The sequence below is a fragment of the Pipistrellus hanaki genome (assembly GCF_964339955.1).
Source record: "Pipistrellus hanaki genome assembly, chromosome: X".
Taxonomy (NCBI): domain Eukaryota; kingdom Metazoa; phylum Chordata; class Mammalia; order Chiroptera; family Vespertilionidae; genus Pipistrellus; species Pipistrellus hanaki.
Window position 1 is genome coordinate 79,516,601 of NC_140524.1, and position 16,390 is coordinate 79,532,990.

Sequence of the window (16,390 nt, forward strand, 5' to 3'; positions counted from 1 at the left end):
TGAAAAAAATGCCAGTTTCTAGCTCAGAGTATTTCTTAAATCTTATTATATATAAAAATATTAGCTCTATTATATCTATTATCTAGGATTTTTTAAATAGTGCATGTTATAGGAAGAAAGCATAGAGGATTGAGAAATAAAGATGAACTCTTTTTATCTAGAACAAGGATAATAAACAGCAAATGTTTGTTATCAATTTACTGATATTTTTAACAAACTGAGAGACAAAAATCCATAATCATATCAATTGATGCAGAAAAGGCAATTGACAAAATCAAACACCCTTTCCTGATAAAAACACTCAGTAAATTGGGAATTGAGGGAACATACATACTTCAACATAATAAAAGCCTTATATGATAAACCTACAGGCAACATCATACTCAGTGGGTTAAAACTAAAACTATTTCCTCAAAAAACAGGGACAATGCAGGGATGCAAACTTTCACCATTCCTGTTCGACATAATGCTGGAAGTGCTAGCCATAGTGATCAGACAAGAAAAAGAAATAAAAGGCATCCAAATTGGAAAAGAAGAAGTAAAATTGTCATTATTCGCAGATGACATGATATTGCATATAGAAAACCCCAAAGACTCCATTAAAAAACGACTAGAATTAATAAATGAATTTGGCATAATTAACAAAATTAACACCCAGAAATGTAAGGATTTTTATACACTAATAATGAACTTACAGAAAGAAAAACTCCCATTTACCAAAAAATAAATAAATAAATAAATAAATAAATAAATAAATCCCATTTACCTTTGCAACAAAAAGATATCTAAGAATAAAGTTAACCAAGGAGGTGAAGGACCTTTACTAGGAAAATTACATGACACTGAAAGAGGCAGAGGAAGACATAAACAAACAGAAGAATATACCATGTTCATGGATTGGTAGAATTTACATTATTAAAATGTCCATACTACCCAAAGCAATCTATAGATTCAATGCACTCCCCATTAAAATACCAAAGGCATACTTCAAAAACATAGAAAAAACTCTGCAAAAATTCATGGAATATAAAAAAAAGAGCCCGAATAGCTGCAGCAATCTTGAGAAAGAAGAACAAGGAGGGATCACAATCCCAGATAATCAAGCTATACTACAAAGCCACGGTCCTTAAAACTACCTGGTACTGGCACAAGAACAGACATATAGACCAATGGAACAAAACAGAGAACCCAGAAATCGACTCAAGCCATTATGCTCAGTTAACATTTGACAAAGGAGGCAAGAACATACAATGGAGTCAAGACAGTCTCTTCAATAAATGGTGTTGGGAAAATTGGTCAGCTACAGGTAAAAAAATGAAACTAGACCACCAACTTACACTGTAAACAAAAATAAACTCAAATGAATAAAGTACTTAAACATAAGCTGGGAAACCGTAAAAATCTTAGAAGCTATAAACAGCAAAATGGCAGACATTTGTTGTAGCAATATCTTTACAGACACAACTCCTAGGGCAATGTAAACTAAGGAGAAAATAAACAAATCACAAGTCACTAATCATCAGAGAAATGCAAATCAAAACAACAATGAGGTACGATCTCACACCTGTCAGAATGGCTATCATCAACAAATCAACAAATGACAAGTGCTGGAGAGGATGCGGAGAAAAGGAACCCTTGCACACTGCTAGTGGGAATGCAGACTGGTGCAGCCACTGTGGAGAATAGTATGGAGTTTCCTCAAAAATCTAAAAATGGAACTCCCATTTGACCCAGTGATCCCACTTCTAGAAATATATCCCAAGAAAACAGAAACATCAATCAGAAAGGATATATGCATCCCTATGATCATAGCAGCACAATTTAGAATAGCTAAGATTTGGAAAGAGCCTATGGTAAGTGCCCATCAGGAGATGAGTGGGTTAGAAAACAGTGGTACATCTACACAATGGAATACTATGCAGCTATAAAAAAGAAGGAACTCTTACCATTTTCAACAGCATGGATGGAACTAGAGAGCATTATGCTAAGCGAAATAAGCCAGTCAGAGAAAGATAAATATCACAAGACCTCACTCATATGTGGGATATATGATCAACAAAATCTGATTAACAAAGAATAGAACCAGAATCATAGAAGAATCAAACAGACTGTCCAAACTATGAGGAAAGGTGGGGGTGGGGTATGAGGGGGTAAGAGATCAACCAAACTATTTGTATGCATGCATATGAGCATGACCAATGGACACTGATGGGGAGGGGGGTAAGAGGTGAGGGCATGTGCTGGGGTATAGGAGCAGGTGGGGAGAGGTCAAGGGTGGGGGGAGGAGATTATTTAATACTTTAAACAATAAAGAATTTAAATAAAAAATAAATAAGTAAATAAGTGGTGTTGGGAATATTGGACAGATATATGCAAAACATGAAACTAGACCACCGACTTACACCATACACAAAAATAAACTCAAAGTGCATAAAAGACTAAAATGCAAGTTGTGAAACCATAAAAATCCAAGACGAAACCATAGAAAACAAAATCTCAGACATGTCTGGCAGTAATATGTTTACAGATATATCTCCTAGGGCAAAGGAAGCTAAGGAGAAAATAAATGGGACTACATCAAAATAAAAAGCTTCTGAATATGAAAAGAAAGCATCAACAAAATGAAAAGCGAGCCCACTCTATGGGAGAACATATTTGGCAATGATCTCACTCATATGTGGAATCTAATCAACAAAATAAACTGATGAACAAAATACTAGTAGATGTAGAGACATAGAAACATGGAATAGATCAGCGTTTTTCAACCGCTGTTCCGCGGCACACTAGTGTGCCGTGAGATGTTGCCTGGTGTGCCGTAGGTGCAGACAAGACAAGAATTTTATAATTTTTCACTATTTTGTTTACTTAATATTTCATAATAAAGTAATTATAAAAATACTTTCTTTGTGTTTATTTGATTCCTATTCAAGAGAATTACTTTATATATAGTCAATGTAGGCACAGAGTTAAATTTTTTTAACATTTTCTAATGGTGGTGTGCCTCGTGATTTTTTTCATGAAACAAGTGTGCCTTTGCCCAAAAAAGGTTGAAAAACACTGGAATAGATTATCAAATCTCAGAGGAAGGCGTGGGTGGTAGGGAAGAGATCAACCAAATAACTTGTATGCATATATGAATAATCCATGGACACAGACAAGTGGTTCTCAACTTTCCTAATGCCGTGACCCTCATGTTGTGGTGACCACCGAGACCCACAGGTTGAGAACTGCTGCAGTAGTGCCCAAGACCATCGGAAAACAGATATTTACATTACGATTCATAACAGTAGTAAAATTACATTTATGAAGTAGCAACGACAATAATTTTATAGTTGGTGGTCACCACAACATGAGGAACAGTATTAAAGGATCGCGGCATTAGAAAGGTTGACTACCACTGACAAAGTCAATAGGGTGGTGAAGGCTTGGGGCAAGGGATGGGCAGGCTAGAAAGGGTCAAGGTGGGGAAGGGTAGTACTTTCAACAATAAAGGCTTGATTAAAAAATAAGTAAATATTACACATCTACAACTATAGTCTACATATTTAAAGCCAAGAGTCATCACTCATAAACAGTGTTCGGCGAATGATTAACATGTGATTATACTACATCTGGTGGTAACTGGTTCTGTTGTTACTTGGCATGACTTTCTGCAGCAGTTTTTACATGTGCCAGCTGATGTCCCAGGTGTGCTAAGCAACTTCCCAGCTGTGTGCATTTATTAACTTCTGTTGACTGGTTAATGCATGCATTTACTATTATCTAGTCAGTATAAATTTAAAACCACAATAATACATATAGATAACTTTTCTATGAAATTAAACTTTTCATACATCATTTTAATTACTGAAACGTGCCTACACAAGTAAAAATGGGTAAACTACAATAATTTGTTAAATTTTTAACATGCCTTCAGGAAATCTACTTAATTATATAATGGACTTTTGGCTTTAATGGACACCCCCTTGTCCAAATTGGTCCATTATATCCAGGTTTACTGTATAATTCTTTTTATATAACACTCTGAAAGTGAAAAATTATTGATAGTAAACATATTAGTGGTTACCTGGGATTAGGTAGTGGGAAGATGGCTGTGGCTAAAAAATGATACCACTAGGGATCCTTATTGTCATGGTCACAAGAATCTACACATGTGATAAAATGGCATACACACATTATACCAATGTCAAGTTCCTGGTTTTACTATCTATAATAATAAAAGCATAATATGCAAATTAGACTAGACAGCTGAAAGACCTTCCGGACGTCCTTCCATCCGACTTTTCGGATGAAGCTGGGGCTGCGAGGGCCAAAGGCAGCCGCAGCAGTTGCGAGGATTGAGTATGAATTTCATGCATTGGGCCTCTAGTTTTAATATAATTTGGTTTTACAGCTCTAGGTAGAGAAATTATATTAATTATACTTAAAAAAATATTTTCCAAATTGTCAATATGTATTATTAGACTGGGGTTACAAAAGTATTTCACATGTGAAAATAATTTATAAAAATATATTTACAAAAATAATCACAAGTATAAAATAAATGTAATTTAGAAAACCAAGGATGGAGTTTTATTTTATAATTAAGACACTAACACAGATAAAGGGACATAAAAAACTGATAAAAATAATAGAGGAAAATAATGATAACTGTCATGGTAAATATGACAAATCACTGTAAAAGGAAAAATAAACTTTTCTGAGCAACTTTTCAAATGGAAATTTTGAGTTACAGCAATATTGGACAAGTTTTCTTCATTCTCCCTATTGGCATCAAGCTCCCACTTATGTTTTAGCACAGTTTTGCCATCTTTTAGTAAATAGTAGCACTATACTTGGAAACAGAGTGAAGTATTCCTTGACTATGCCAAACCAGATTAGTCTTCTGCTTCTCATAATTCTTATAAGAAGTTTGAGTAAAACTTAATATAAATTTATAGAATTAAAAATAATTCTAGCTAATGATATTGCTTTGTTTCCCTCCTATGAATCTCTAGACTCCACTGCTTGTTGGTACCTCTCTTGTGGTACTTTCATAGTCTGCCTTTTAGAACTAATTTTGTGTTTGTCTTATCTGTCACATTAGATTGTGAATCCTCAAAGATCAAGGCCTAGTTCACACTCATCTTTACTTATCCTGAAATGTACATTTCACTAAGTTAATACTGTCTTGTTCCATTAGGTGTGCAATAAGAATATGAACACTTCACGTAAGGCATGTTAACCTCTGCTTCTTCATAATCTTTACAAGTACACAGTTTAGGGCTAGGCACAGTGACGTCTAAGGTATACTTGTTAAATTCTACTTATTGAAGCATCTTTAAGAAATATAGTGCATAATATCTGACAATGCTGGAGAAATAAATCTTGAAACATATAGGAAAAAGAACAGATAAAGTAGTCTCTAACTTTAGTCTCATTAAACAGAAATAAATTGAGAATTTATATACATGGTAGAAGTTCAATAATGGGATTATATATCACTAGGGATCCTTACTGTCATGGTCACAAGAATCTACACATGTGATAAAACGGCATACACACATTATACCAATATAATGGTGGCTCAGTGGTTGAGTGTCAACCTATGAACCAGGAGGCATGATTCAATTCCAGGTCAGGGCATATGCCTGGGTTGAGGGCTCGATCCCTAGTGTGGGGAGTGCAGGAGGCAGCTGATTAATGATTATCTCTCATTATTGATGTTTCTTTTCTCTCTTCCTCTCTGAAATCAATAAAAATATATTAAAAAAGAATTACAAGAAAAGAAAACGAGCAGCAAAAGATTTAATTTTTAAATGCTTTTTTATTGATTGAAGAGAGAGGGAGAGAAAGAAACATCGATGAGAGAGAAACATCCACTGATTGCCTCCTACATGCCTGCTACTGGGAATCAAGACAGCAACCTGGGCATGTGCCCTGACTGGCAACCTTCTGGTGCATAGGACAATGTCAACCAAGTGAGCCACACCAGCTAGACAGAAAATAAATTTTTTGAAAGTATGTTTCCAATAACCTTAAGAAAAATTACCAAAAAAATTAGAAAGTCACAGAACTTCTTTCACTGAAGAACTTAACAATAGTGCCTGTGAAGATTTAGCCACAGAAATTTTTTAAAAACAAGGGGTAGGTATAAAATGACTTATTCTATGAATACACACTGCATGAACAAGGCTGTGAGTAAAAAGACTCTATAAACACAACCCCGGCAACTTTAACAATAACTGCCCTCTTTTACTTTCTAAACAAACACAAAAGAGAAATAACTAGACTCTACTATGCTTACATGTGCCTTTCATGCATGTCATTGTTGAAGAACATAATTCAATGATCCGGACAGCAGAAGTTCCTGGTTCCTCTGCTGGTACTGTCAAAATGGAAATCTAAAAAGCAGAAATAAAATATCATACATAGCTGTTAGACCTCATTTTCATTTCTTCTATCATTAGAGTATAGTTAACATCAAAGCTGAATATCTTTTACAACCACTCACTGATGTCTGAAAAAATGTAGCTTGTAAGGTTTTTAGAAAAGAATTTGATATCTGTAACACACATATGTGTCCTAAATGTGATTTCCGCATTATTTTATATCATCTATAGTGCATTAATATAATTAATAGATAATGAATATTTCAAATATCTTTAATATTTATCAAATCCTTCACTTATTTTCAAAGGATACAATTATGATATATTACTTTTGAATTATTTGTACTTCAGTGTTTGAAATCAGATCATGTTAAATATATTTTTTCCATTTTGATTATTCATAATGACTAAAAATAGCAGTTACAGGATACTAAAATATTTTAAATGTTTCAAATTCCAAAGATATTAAAACAAAGTATATGGCAACACATACACCAAAGTATATGCAAACATATACCAAAATGTTTCAAAATGAATGGCTTCAAATTATTTTAAGGACTTTATTAATGAAAGTAGAAACTTAGAATTAAAAGTGAAATGGAAAATTATTATTAAATAAGTAGAGGCTTGATGCACTAAATTCATGCGGGGGGGTGGGGGGGAGGAATGTCCCTTAGCCCAGCCTGAGCCCTCTTGTAATCTGGGAACCCTCAGGTAGAGTCCCTAGGCCTGGCTGGCAATCAGCACCTATCCAGGCTTTCCTTCACCTGGCTGCTGGCAGCTGGCTTTGCTCCTGCCACTGCCATTGCCACTGCTTGCTATCTGTGCAGCAGTGTTCCCCCCTCCCCCACCACTGGCCGCCTCTTTCTGTGTGCTACAGGCACTGGGTGTGATTTCTTGGCTGGCCTGGGCCTCTCTCTGTGGGGCAATCGATGGCAGGGCTCCCAGATCAATTACGCCACAGAGGGAGGCTCCACCCAACTGCTGCAGCACAGCCAGCCTGGTAGCCTGGGCCTCCCTCTGCAGGGAGATCAATCATGGAGCCACCCATCGATCGCCTCACAGAGGGTGGCCTGGGCCTCCCTCTGCAGGGCGATCTGTGGCGATGGCAGGGCCCCCCCTGCCCAATCACAGCATACCTGCCTTGGCTGGCGTGGCGCCAGTGCGTGTCATAGTGTGGTGGTCTGGAAGGTTGTTCTACTGTATGGTCAATTTGCATATTACACTTTTATTATTATAGATTACTGTAGACTACTAGGGGCCCAGTGCACAAAATTTGTACATTGGGGGAGGGCGTCCCCCTCAGCCCAGCCTGTCCCGTCTCACATACTGAAAACCCTCAGGGGATGTCCTACTGATGGCTTAGGCCTGCTCCCCAATTTACATGTTTGTCTAAGCCACAGTCTGGTCTCCTTTTGTGGGGGATGACCTGGCTGATCAGGGGAAGGTGCCAGCCCCATCACCCTGCTGCTGCAACCACTGCCAGTCACTGCAGCCACCAAGGTGTTTTCATCAACATGGACTCCAGTCCCTTCAACATGAAAAAATGACAACTTTCTTTAGGCATTTTCAAGATGTGGCTTTCATAGGATATGACATTTCTTTCTTTCTTTTTTCAATCCTCACCTGAGGATATGTTTCCATTGACTTTTAGAGAACGTGGAAGAGAAAGGGAAAGACAGAGAGCAACATCAAAGTGAGAGGAACACTTTGGTTGCCTCCTGCATGAGCCCTGACCTGGGCCCTGGCCAGGGAGGAGTCTGTAACCTAGGTACATGCCCTTGATCAGAATCGAACAAAGAAACTGCAGTAAGCAGGCCAAGGTTCTATCCACTGAGCCAAACCAGCTAGGGCAGGATATAACATTTTTTAGCCCTCCAGCAGTGGACCTTCGTTTTTTTCTCCAGGAGTGTGGTGGAAAAACCCTAGATCACCTTTATGGATTCTTATACCCAAGTTACTAAGACTATTACCAGTGGCATACAGGGAGCTTAGCCAATGAGCAGTCAGAAAAGGTGTTTCCTCTATAGTTCACACTGATTGACGGCTCAGCCCCTACCCTGGGCAGGCGGCCCCCAGGTCCCTCCAATCGCCTGCACCATCACTGCCCAGGGACTTTAGATGTGGGCAGGTCCCAACTCCCCAACCCCCACAGCTCCTATGGCCGGCTTGGCCCTGCCCAGGGCCCCCCTGGCTCAGGACCTTCCTAAGCTGCTCAAGGCCCATGCGGGGCCTACCATGGAGTGACCTGGGTGTTGAGGATGTTCCCGGGACCCAGGCCACTGGGCACCTATGTATGCAAATTAACCATCATCTTTCTTGGGTTAATTTGCATACTCACTCTGATTGGCTGTGGAAGTAGTGGCGGTACAGTCAATTTACATGTTTGTCTATTATTAGGTAACCAGTGCATGAAAATTTGTGCACTGGGGAGCAGGGTCCCTCAGCCTTGCCTGTGCCCTCTCACAGTTTGGGAGTCCTCAGGGGATGTCCTACTGCGGGAGGCAACCGGACCTGCCTATCGGGGATGCCACCGCACCCCCCCCATCACCCCTCAACCACTGTTGGTTGCTGTCTCCCCCCTCCCAATTGCTGTTCTTTCTCTCTGCCCACTGGCACATTTCTCTCTGCCTGGCGCCATCTGTTCACCGGCCCTGCCTCCACTGACTGGTCATTCTGCTGTTTGGTCGATTTGCATATTACTTTTATTATATAGGATGTTTACTGAAATACAGTATGCTGTTCTAGGCACTACTGATATGCTAAATGGCTTTATATTTAAAAGACTTTAAATGACCATCAGGTCAATGTTTCTCTATAGAACCAAAGTTTCAATATTAAATTTCAATCTAATCTTTACTCTGATGAAACTATACCATCTCATTTACGAAATACTTCCCGAAAGGTAAATCCCTATTTGGACTTTTACTGTGACTATCATGCTTAGATTTGATGGTAATATCAGGTTGACAGTGCCCACAGAAAATGCCTACACGTTCCCCAAACAGAAATTATTTTGATAACCATGACTATCCTACTATTTGTACATGCATTTTTGTGCTTATAGTGTCTCAAAAACTATGCTCTCCATACTCCTAACTCCCTTTGCTGCCATCCATGATAGAAAATGTACTTTAGGATTAAAGAGAGAGGATCCACTAAAATATATAATGTTATATTATGATTATCTAATACTTATGATTAAAAACATGAGTATAACGGGAATAGTTTATTAAGGACTACAAAAACATATAAGTACTTTATTTCTTCTTATTATTCTTTTTATTAATCCTTACCTGAGGATATTTTTTTCTATTGATTTTTAGAGAAGTGGAAAGGAGGGCAGGAGGAAGGGAGATAGAGAGAGAAACATTGATGTGAGAGACACATGCGAATCATTTGTTTCCCACATGCAGCCTGACCTAGGTCAGGATTGAACCTGCAACTCAAATACATGCTCTTAACCAAAAATTGAACCGGAGACCATTTGGTGCACAGGCAGGTGCTCTAACCACTGAGATCACTGACCAGAGCATAAAGTGCTTCTTTTGTTTCTTAAAACTATCATGTATGCTTTTTAAAAATTGAGATATAATTAGTGATCTCTAATCACAGAATTTTCCATATCCTGAATTCTCAGGAGCCTCGATATTTACAAGGAGGACAGAGCCCACAAAGGAAGTGTAGAGGGAATAGACAGAGTTATTAGGAGAAATAGGAGAGCACAATGTCTGGAAGCCAAAGGAGTATAGAGTTTCAAGAGAAAAAAAATAATCGACATTGCCAATCAAATGTATCAAAAAGTACCTAGTGATAAAAAACAAAAAAATGCCTTATGACTATAGGACTCTCTTTCACGGCCCGCGTAGAAAGAGTTCCAATTTAGGGTTCAGGTTCTGGAGAAGGCCGCACACAAATGAAAAGAGACTTGAAGAAATTCAATTTGGCGATTTGGGGGGCCAGGCGGTAGTCCAACTCTAGTGGGAGAACTACCCCTGCTCTGGCCCTGCCATCCCCTTTTATTGAGGCTTTGGGAAAGACATCTTAAGCAACATAAACAGAAACTTACATATAGCCCTTAGGCAGGAAATAACAGAAACTTGTAGATTCTGCTTCAGCTAACAAAATCTCAACTAAAGGTTAGAGCAATTAAGGTTTTTGACTAGCCTTCCTGGCTTCCTGTCAACATCTCTTTTTCAGTGAAACTGATTTGGTTTCCAGCATCTCCCCCGTTTTCTTTCCTTAAAAAATTTTGCATATGTAGACTAGAAATAAACAAAAAATGAAACAAGCAATGCTGAGAGTCAAATGAAATCAGTCTGCAGTAAGTTTCTTTCTGGGCCAACAGTTTTTGAATCCCAGATTCAATGTCAAACAGTTTTTTTAAGTCCAAATTTTAATGTCTAACAGTTCTGAGTCCATGTCAGCAATGGTGGAAAAATAGTGGCAATGCAGGTCCGACCTCTGGTTTGGTCCTGGACAACCTGCAGCGACGCACATCTGCTGACTGCTAGTATGGCAAGGCGTCATCAGCATCTTGCATCTCTGGTCTGTTTTTCCTCCTGTCTTCATGGCTCGAGCATTCCTGCTAATTCCTCTGTTGCAGGAACCCACATGGTCTTGGAGTTTTCTGAAAATATACAAACATATCTCGACCAAAATTAATAAAGGAATCTTTTCTATAAATTTTACTTGGGATACTTTTAATTTTTTGCCCAAACAATTTTTCTTTGACTTATTTTGGTATTATGTGTGTTTTTCATGGCTGTCTTACTGTTATCATTACAAATGAAAATTGGTTTTCAAAAGAAGAAAAATTTTTCTAGATGTAATTTACTTACAGGACATTTTTTCTTACATGGTATTTTCCACTATCCCCCTTTTTTCTATTTAATTATTAGGAGGCTTTTGGAAAAAATTTTTATAATGCTGTTTTGATAACTTAAATTTTAATTTTTTGTACAAAAACTATAACTGCTTCAGGGTTTATTGTATGTTAAACAATTTTACCATGAAATGGACTACCAATAGAAATTTTGGTTAATACTTTAGGAACAGTCTGTTGTACAATTAAATTTTCTTGAATATTAACTCACTTCATTTAGCCAATTTAAATTAATCTGAAAACTTGACTATTTTACTATCAAATTTAATACTTCAACAACAATTTTAGTTTACTCTGTAAATATTAATGGAAAAGATTATATGCATCCTTGAGAAAGCCCTGAGCACTCGTAAATTTAGGCTGGATTTAGATGTAGGACAGTCGCCATCAGCCACTTCTCTGTTGCCTGGGTCTCAATAAGAGCTGTGCCAAGTCTCTTGTTTGTAGCTGGGTCCCAATCTGAGCTGGGCATGGGAAGCGTGAAGCAGCCATGGGGCAGGAGACATCCCTCAAAAGGGCGAGTGTTCAAGCCCCTATAGCGTTGGGGGGGTGAGGATCTGTGCCCCACCTCTGTTGGCCCCCAAGTCCTCTCCTGATGGCCCTCTGCGGCTGTGCCTGTCTTAGGTTGTCCCTCCCTTGAGGAATCTTACCCGTCATTGGCTAACCAGCCATCCTCCGGGGCCAAGCAGGGTGATGTGAGGTTCAGTTCTGTCTCCTTGGTAGCCTATGCCCCTATGGCCTCCATGCCCAGTACCTGCCTTGGGATCCCCTCGCCTGCTGGCGGGGCCCCGGCGTTGATCACATATCTTGGGGAACCCAGGTTTCTTCTCCAGGGAGGTCCCAGCTCACGCCATTGTGCGAGAGACGGATCCATGGTACCAGCCACCACAAGGCTTTAACCTCAGCATGAATTGAAAACTCAAGCAACAGCTGTGGGCAATTGGATTGTGACAAGAGGGTCCCTCTTTGCAAATAAGGCAAGAAAGGCCAATATAGAATCCTCAAGTGCCTTCCCAGTGAGGCTTTCCACACAGTGGAAGGGATTAAATCCTTTCATGTCCTTTTAAATTGCTGCCAAACATTCAAAAATTAGATTTTTAATTTTGTTTGGAATAATTGTACAATATGCTGTTGTAAAATATCAAAAATTATAAATGACATTGTAGAATAATACCATGCAAGGATATTCTTTGTTCTAAGTCAATGGCAATTCAAATTCAAACTGGCTGTCAATTTCTTTTGGTATAGACAAGGTCTTAGTTACATTCTCTGCACCTCTCCCAGGAGCAAGTAGTGATATTCCTCTACTTTGGTGCAAGCCAGAAACCTCTCTTTAATTTTATACACAAAGGGGCATTGGTTTGATTTTGTGTCACACAAAAACGGAAGCTGGGTGGCAACACCTGTGTAATTATACTTCCTTGCCCCACCCATTTTCTTCCTGGGTGACTAAGGTGCTTAGTATTATTGGTGACTACATTGGCAAGGGATCAGCCCACTTAAGGGCTTTTACCCATGAAGGGTCAGGAACGTAAGTCCTAAACACTTCCACATTTGTCCCAGGTAATATTACCGTACAGATGATTACTGCTAACATGGCAAGAAAGACATTCTCAGGTGTCAGGCGTCTATACGTCTTCTTTACCATGTGCCAAATAAGTTAACTGCTTTCCTTTGCCATTAACAATACATGCCTATAAACCTTCTAAAATATTTATATTTGTTAATTTTTATTTGGTAAGGCTTTCCATGCAATTTCAAGTTTATTAAATCTGTTTTAAATCATTTAAGAAGAGAATAAATTTCTTGTATTTCTCCGGGCCCTTGGAGCTTTCCAAGAATCATCTCTGTTAAGGCCTTGAAATTTTAACATGGAAAAAACCATCAAACAAATATCTATATCCATATGTGATTTAAATATTATAATACCTTTTATTATTATCTTAAGATATCAATTAAATTTAGACTAGTTTTTGCATAGAAAATATTTGGTTGAGATCACAGAATTAATCCTCTTTTTTAATTAAACCAATAATAAGCATCTTATTTTGAATTCTTAATCATTAAAGAAAACACATTTTAACTATATAATTTCTCCTCATTTAATTTTCACTTTGAACTTTTAAAGCTGGCAAGTCAAATATATTTTGCATGTCCTAGATTAATAATACTTTACATTTCTAAGTAAAATACAAGACATAGTCAATTAAGAGCTTCAATTCTGTCCTCTAGATTTTTTATGAGGCAAATTTAAACTTTATTTTTATTTATATAATTAAGACAACTTCCAAAAAAATTTTTGCCACAGGAGTTGGAGGAAGTTTATAGCCATTTAAATGCAAAATACCACATTCCTCAGCTTATTGGGAGAGTGGTTTTCCTTATTGGATCTCCACATGTCTCCCTTCTCCCAAATCCTCCTTGCTCTGGGGGAAGTTTCAGCAACAATTCTGGCCACACATTTTTTCATGCTTAAAAGATAAAGACAGGTCTTAAATTTTTTCTTTCTTTTTTGCTTTCTGAAGTAATAACTAGCACCCAATTTGGCCAAGATCAGCATTTCCCTGCGAATTCTTTTATAGTTTTTAAAGAAAACTTTAAGTAATCTCATTGCAGGAGAGCAGATAGCTTTGCCCTCTCCTGCCACCTTTGAATTTCTCCGCACCAGAGGCGGTTTCAGCAGTGGAGTCTCATTTCTTATTACAGATTTTAAATTCCAAATACAAACTAAGATTTTAATTTGAACAAGAAACCACATTCTTTAAGTTTACAAACCAAAAATCTATAATAAAGTTTACTTTATATTTATAACCTAATTCTTCCCCATTAGCCTGGCTGAAAAAAGACGTTCCCACCCTACTTACAGTTCGCGACTCTGCAGCTGGCCGTGGGCTTTGAGTGCGGTGAATTTCCCTCACCTTTTTTCGGTGAATTTTCTTCACCTTTTTTCGGTGAATTTTCCACACCTTTTCTTGGTGTATTTTTTCTCCTTCGCTCTAGGCGAAAAATACCTTCTCCTCCAGAAGTCCCGCGTTGAAGGCGCCAGATATAGGACTCTCTTTCACGGCCCGCGTAGAAAGAGTTCCAATTTAGGGTTCAGGTTCTGGAGAAGGCCGCACACAAATGAAAAGAGACTTGAAGAAATTCAATTTGGCGATTTGGGGGGCCAGGCGGTAGTCCAACTCTAGTGGGAGAACTACCCCTGCTCTGGCCCTGCCATCCCCTTTTATTGAGGCTTTGGGAAAGACATCTTAAGCAACATAAACAGAAACTTACATATAGCCCTTAGGCAGGAAATAACAGAAACTTGTAGATTCTGCTTCAGCTAACAAAATCTCAACTAAAGGTTAGAGCAATTAAGGTTTTTGACCAGCCTTCCTGGCTTCCTGTCAATATCTCTTTTTCAGTGAAACTGATTTGGTTTCCAGCATATGACCCTGACTATTATGAAGCAATTAAAGAACTTACGAAGATAAATTATGTTTTAAATATGAGGGTAGAAGCCATATTAGTCCAAAAGTGAATGAGAGGTAAGGAGCTAGAGGCAGCAAGTACAGAGAATATCTTGAAAATTCTGATAAGAGAAGGGGAGACTGGATACCAGCTAGAGATGCGGACACAGTCAAGGGAACGTTTTATTATTTAGTTTTAGGATAGAAAATGCTACTATATATATACAGGTTGAGAGGAGAATGCCAGTAGTTGGGAGAGGCTGGAGATACAGGAGAGAAAGCAGGCATGCAGGGTTTTATGTGTGTGTCATTGGCACTAGTGAAAAAGTATAGTCTTAGACAAGGATAGGAGCCCTCTTAATCTCTGTCCTGGTATATATAACTTGTTAGGGGTGTCGAACTCAATCAGAGAAGGGGCCAAAATCTAAAATCCAGCCTAAATCGCGGGCCGAATGGTTTACTGAACAGTCATAAACTGACAATGTCATAAACTGACAGCGGAGTGCAGTAATGACAGCGCGGTGCGGGCCACATTGCAAGGCCTGGCGGGCTGGATTTGGCCCGCGGGCCTTGTGTTTGACACATGTGTTGTAGATGGTGAAACAGGATGTCAAGTGCCATTGTGTTTAGTAGGTGGCCTCACATTTCTGTGAAGTGGGGAGGAGGTGTTGAGAAGTTTAAGGGAAAGAAGGGTGGGTAAAATCGTGAAGACTTGAATTAGCCACTGACGGGAAAGGGAGAGGGAGCTGTCTCAAGCCAGTGGAAGAGCTAACTGATGGTAGGTATTAAGGTCTAGCTGAATGATTGTTGCCTCTGACACTGTGGCAGTGCCAGTCTGTCTGATTGTGTGGTTTACTCAAGAAGCCCTCTGATCCAGATGCAGATTATCCAAGTGATGGGATTTTCCTTTGTGCATGCAGTAGAACATGATTATGTGGGATTTGAAGGTGTTGATGGAAGGACAGTTCAGATCAACCATGGGATCTAGACCATGGAAAAAGGCACAGGGAGCTAGTAATCTGGGGGAAAACAGAGGAGGCAAGGAATTGCTAGTCTCTTAATAGGTCATTGACCAGGCTAAGTGGCAGGTAAGAGAATGAAAGCTGGAACGATAGTAGATTAATGTCATTGTAAACCATGACTTCCAGACTCAACTGGGCCATTAATACTGCCCAGCCATCTGACCATGAGATATGTCATTTTCTAACTCCCCACAGTGATTATCTGACATTTTTTCTTGAGCTTTGATCTATTCACATTCTCATACCCCCATTCCCTGGAGATTACCTCACTTTGTAATTTAAAGAGTAAATGTAATGCATCAAATGGGAATTCCCAAATGATCCTGCATTCATACTCTTGACTCACATCCCATCTAACAGCAGCACTTTTACCTGTTCTCCAAATCCCATCCTCCCTGGCCTTTTACCTGGACCCTGCTTCATCAATAATCCTTCATTTGTCCTGGGTATCTTCAACCCCATTCTCTCCATTGGCTCAAAATCATCAGCTGAAATATATACTAATCCTATATAATAAAAGCGTAATATGCAAACTGACCAAACAGTGGAACGACTGGTCGGCAGGGGGCGGGCCAGTCAAGGCATGTGCCAATGGGAGGAAGGAAGAGATGGCAATGGGGGGGAGGAGGGGTGGCGGCAACCAGTAGGGGCAGAGGGGCA

General features: G+C 38.9%; 1 protein-coding gene across 1 annotated transcript in view; it reads right to left on the reverse strand.

The window, feature by feature from the left end:
* LOC311615487 (rab proteins geranylgeranyltransferase component A 1-like) overlaps positions 1 to 16,390 on the reverse strand; it is a gene marked incomplete at its 5' end in the record, with an annotated part of 30,565 nt that overhangs the window by 5,436 nt on the left and 8,739 nt on the right. Inside the window, one exon of the mRNA XM_084870858.1 lies at positions 6,287 to 6,383. Coding sequence (XP_084726984.1) covers positions 6,287 to 6,383 — 97 coding nt within the window. The remainder of the gene's footprint in view (positions 1 to 6,286; positions 6,384 to 16,390) is intronic.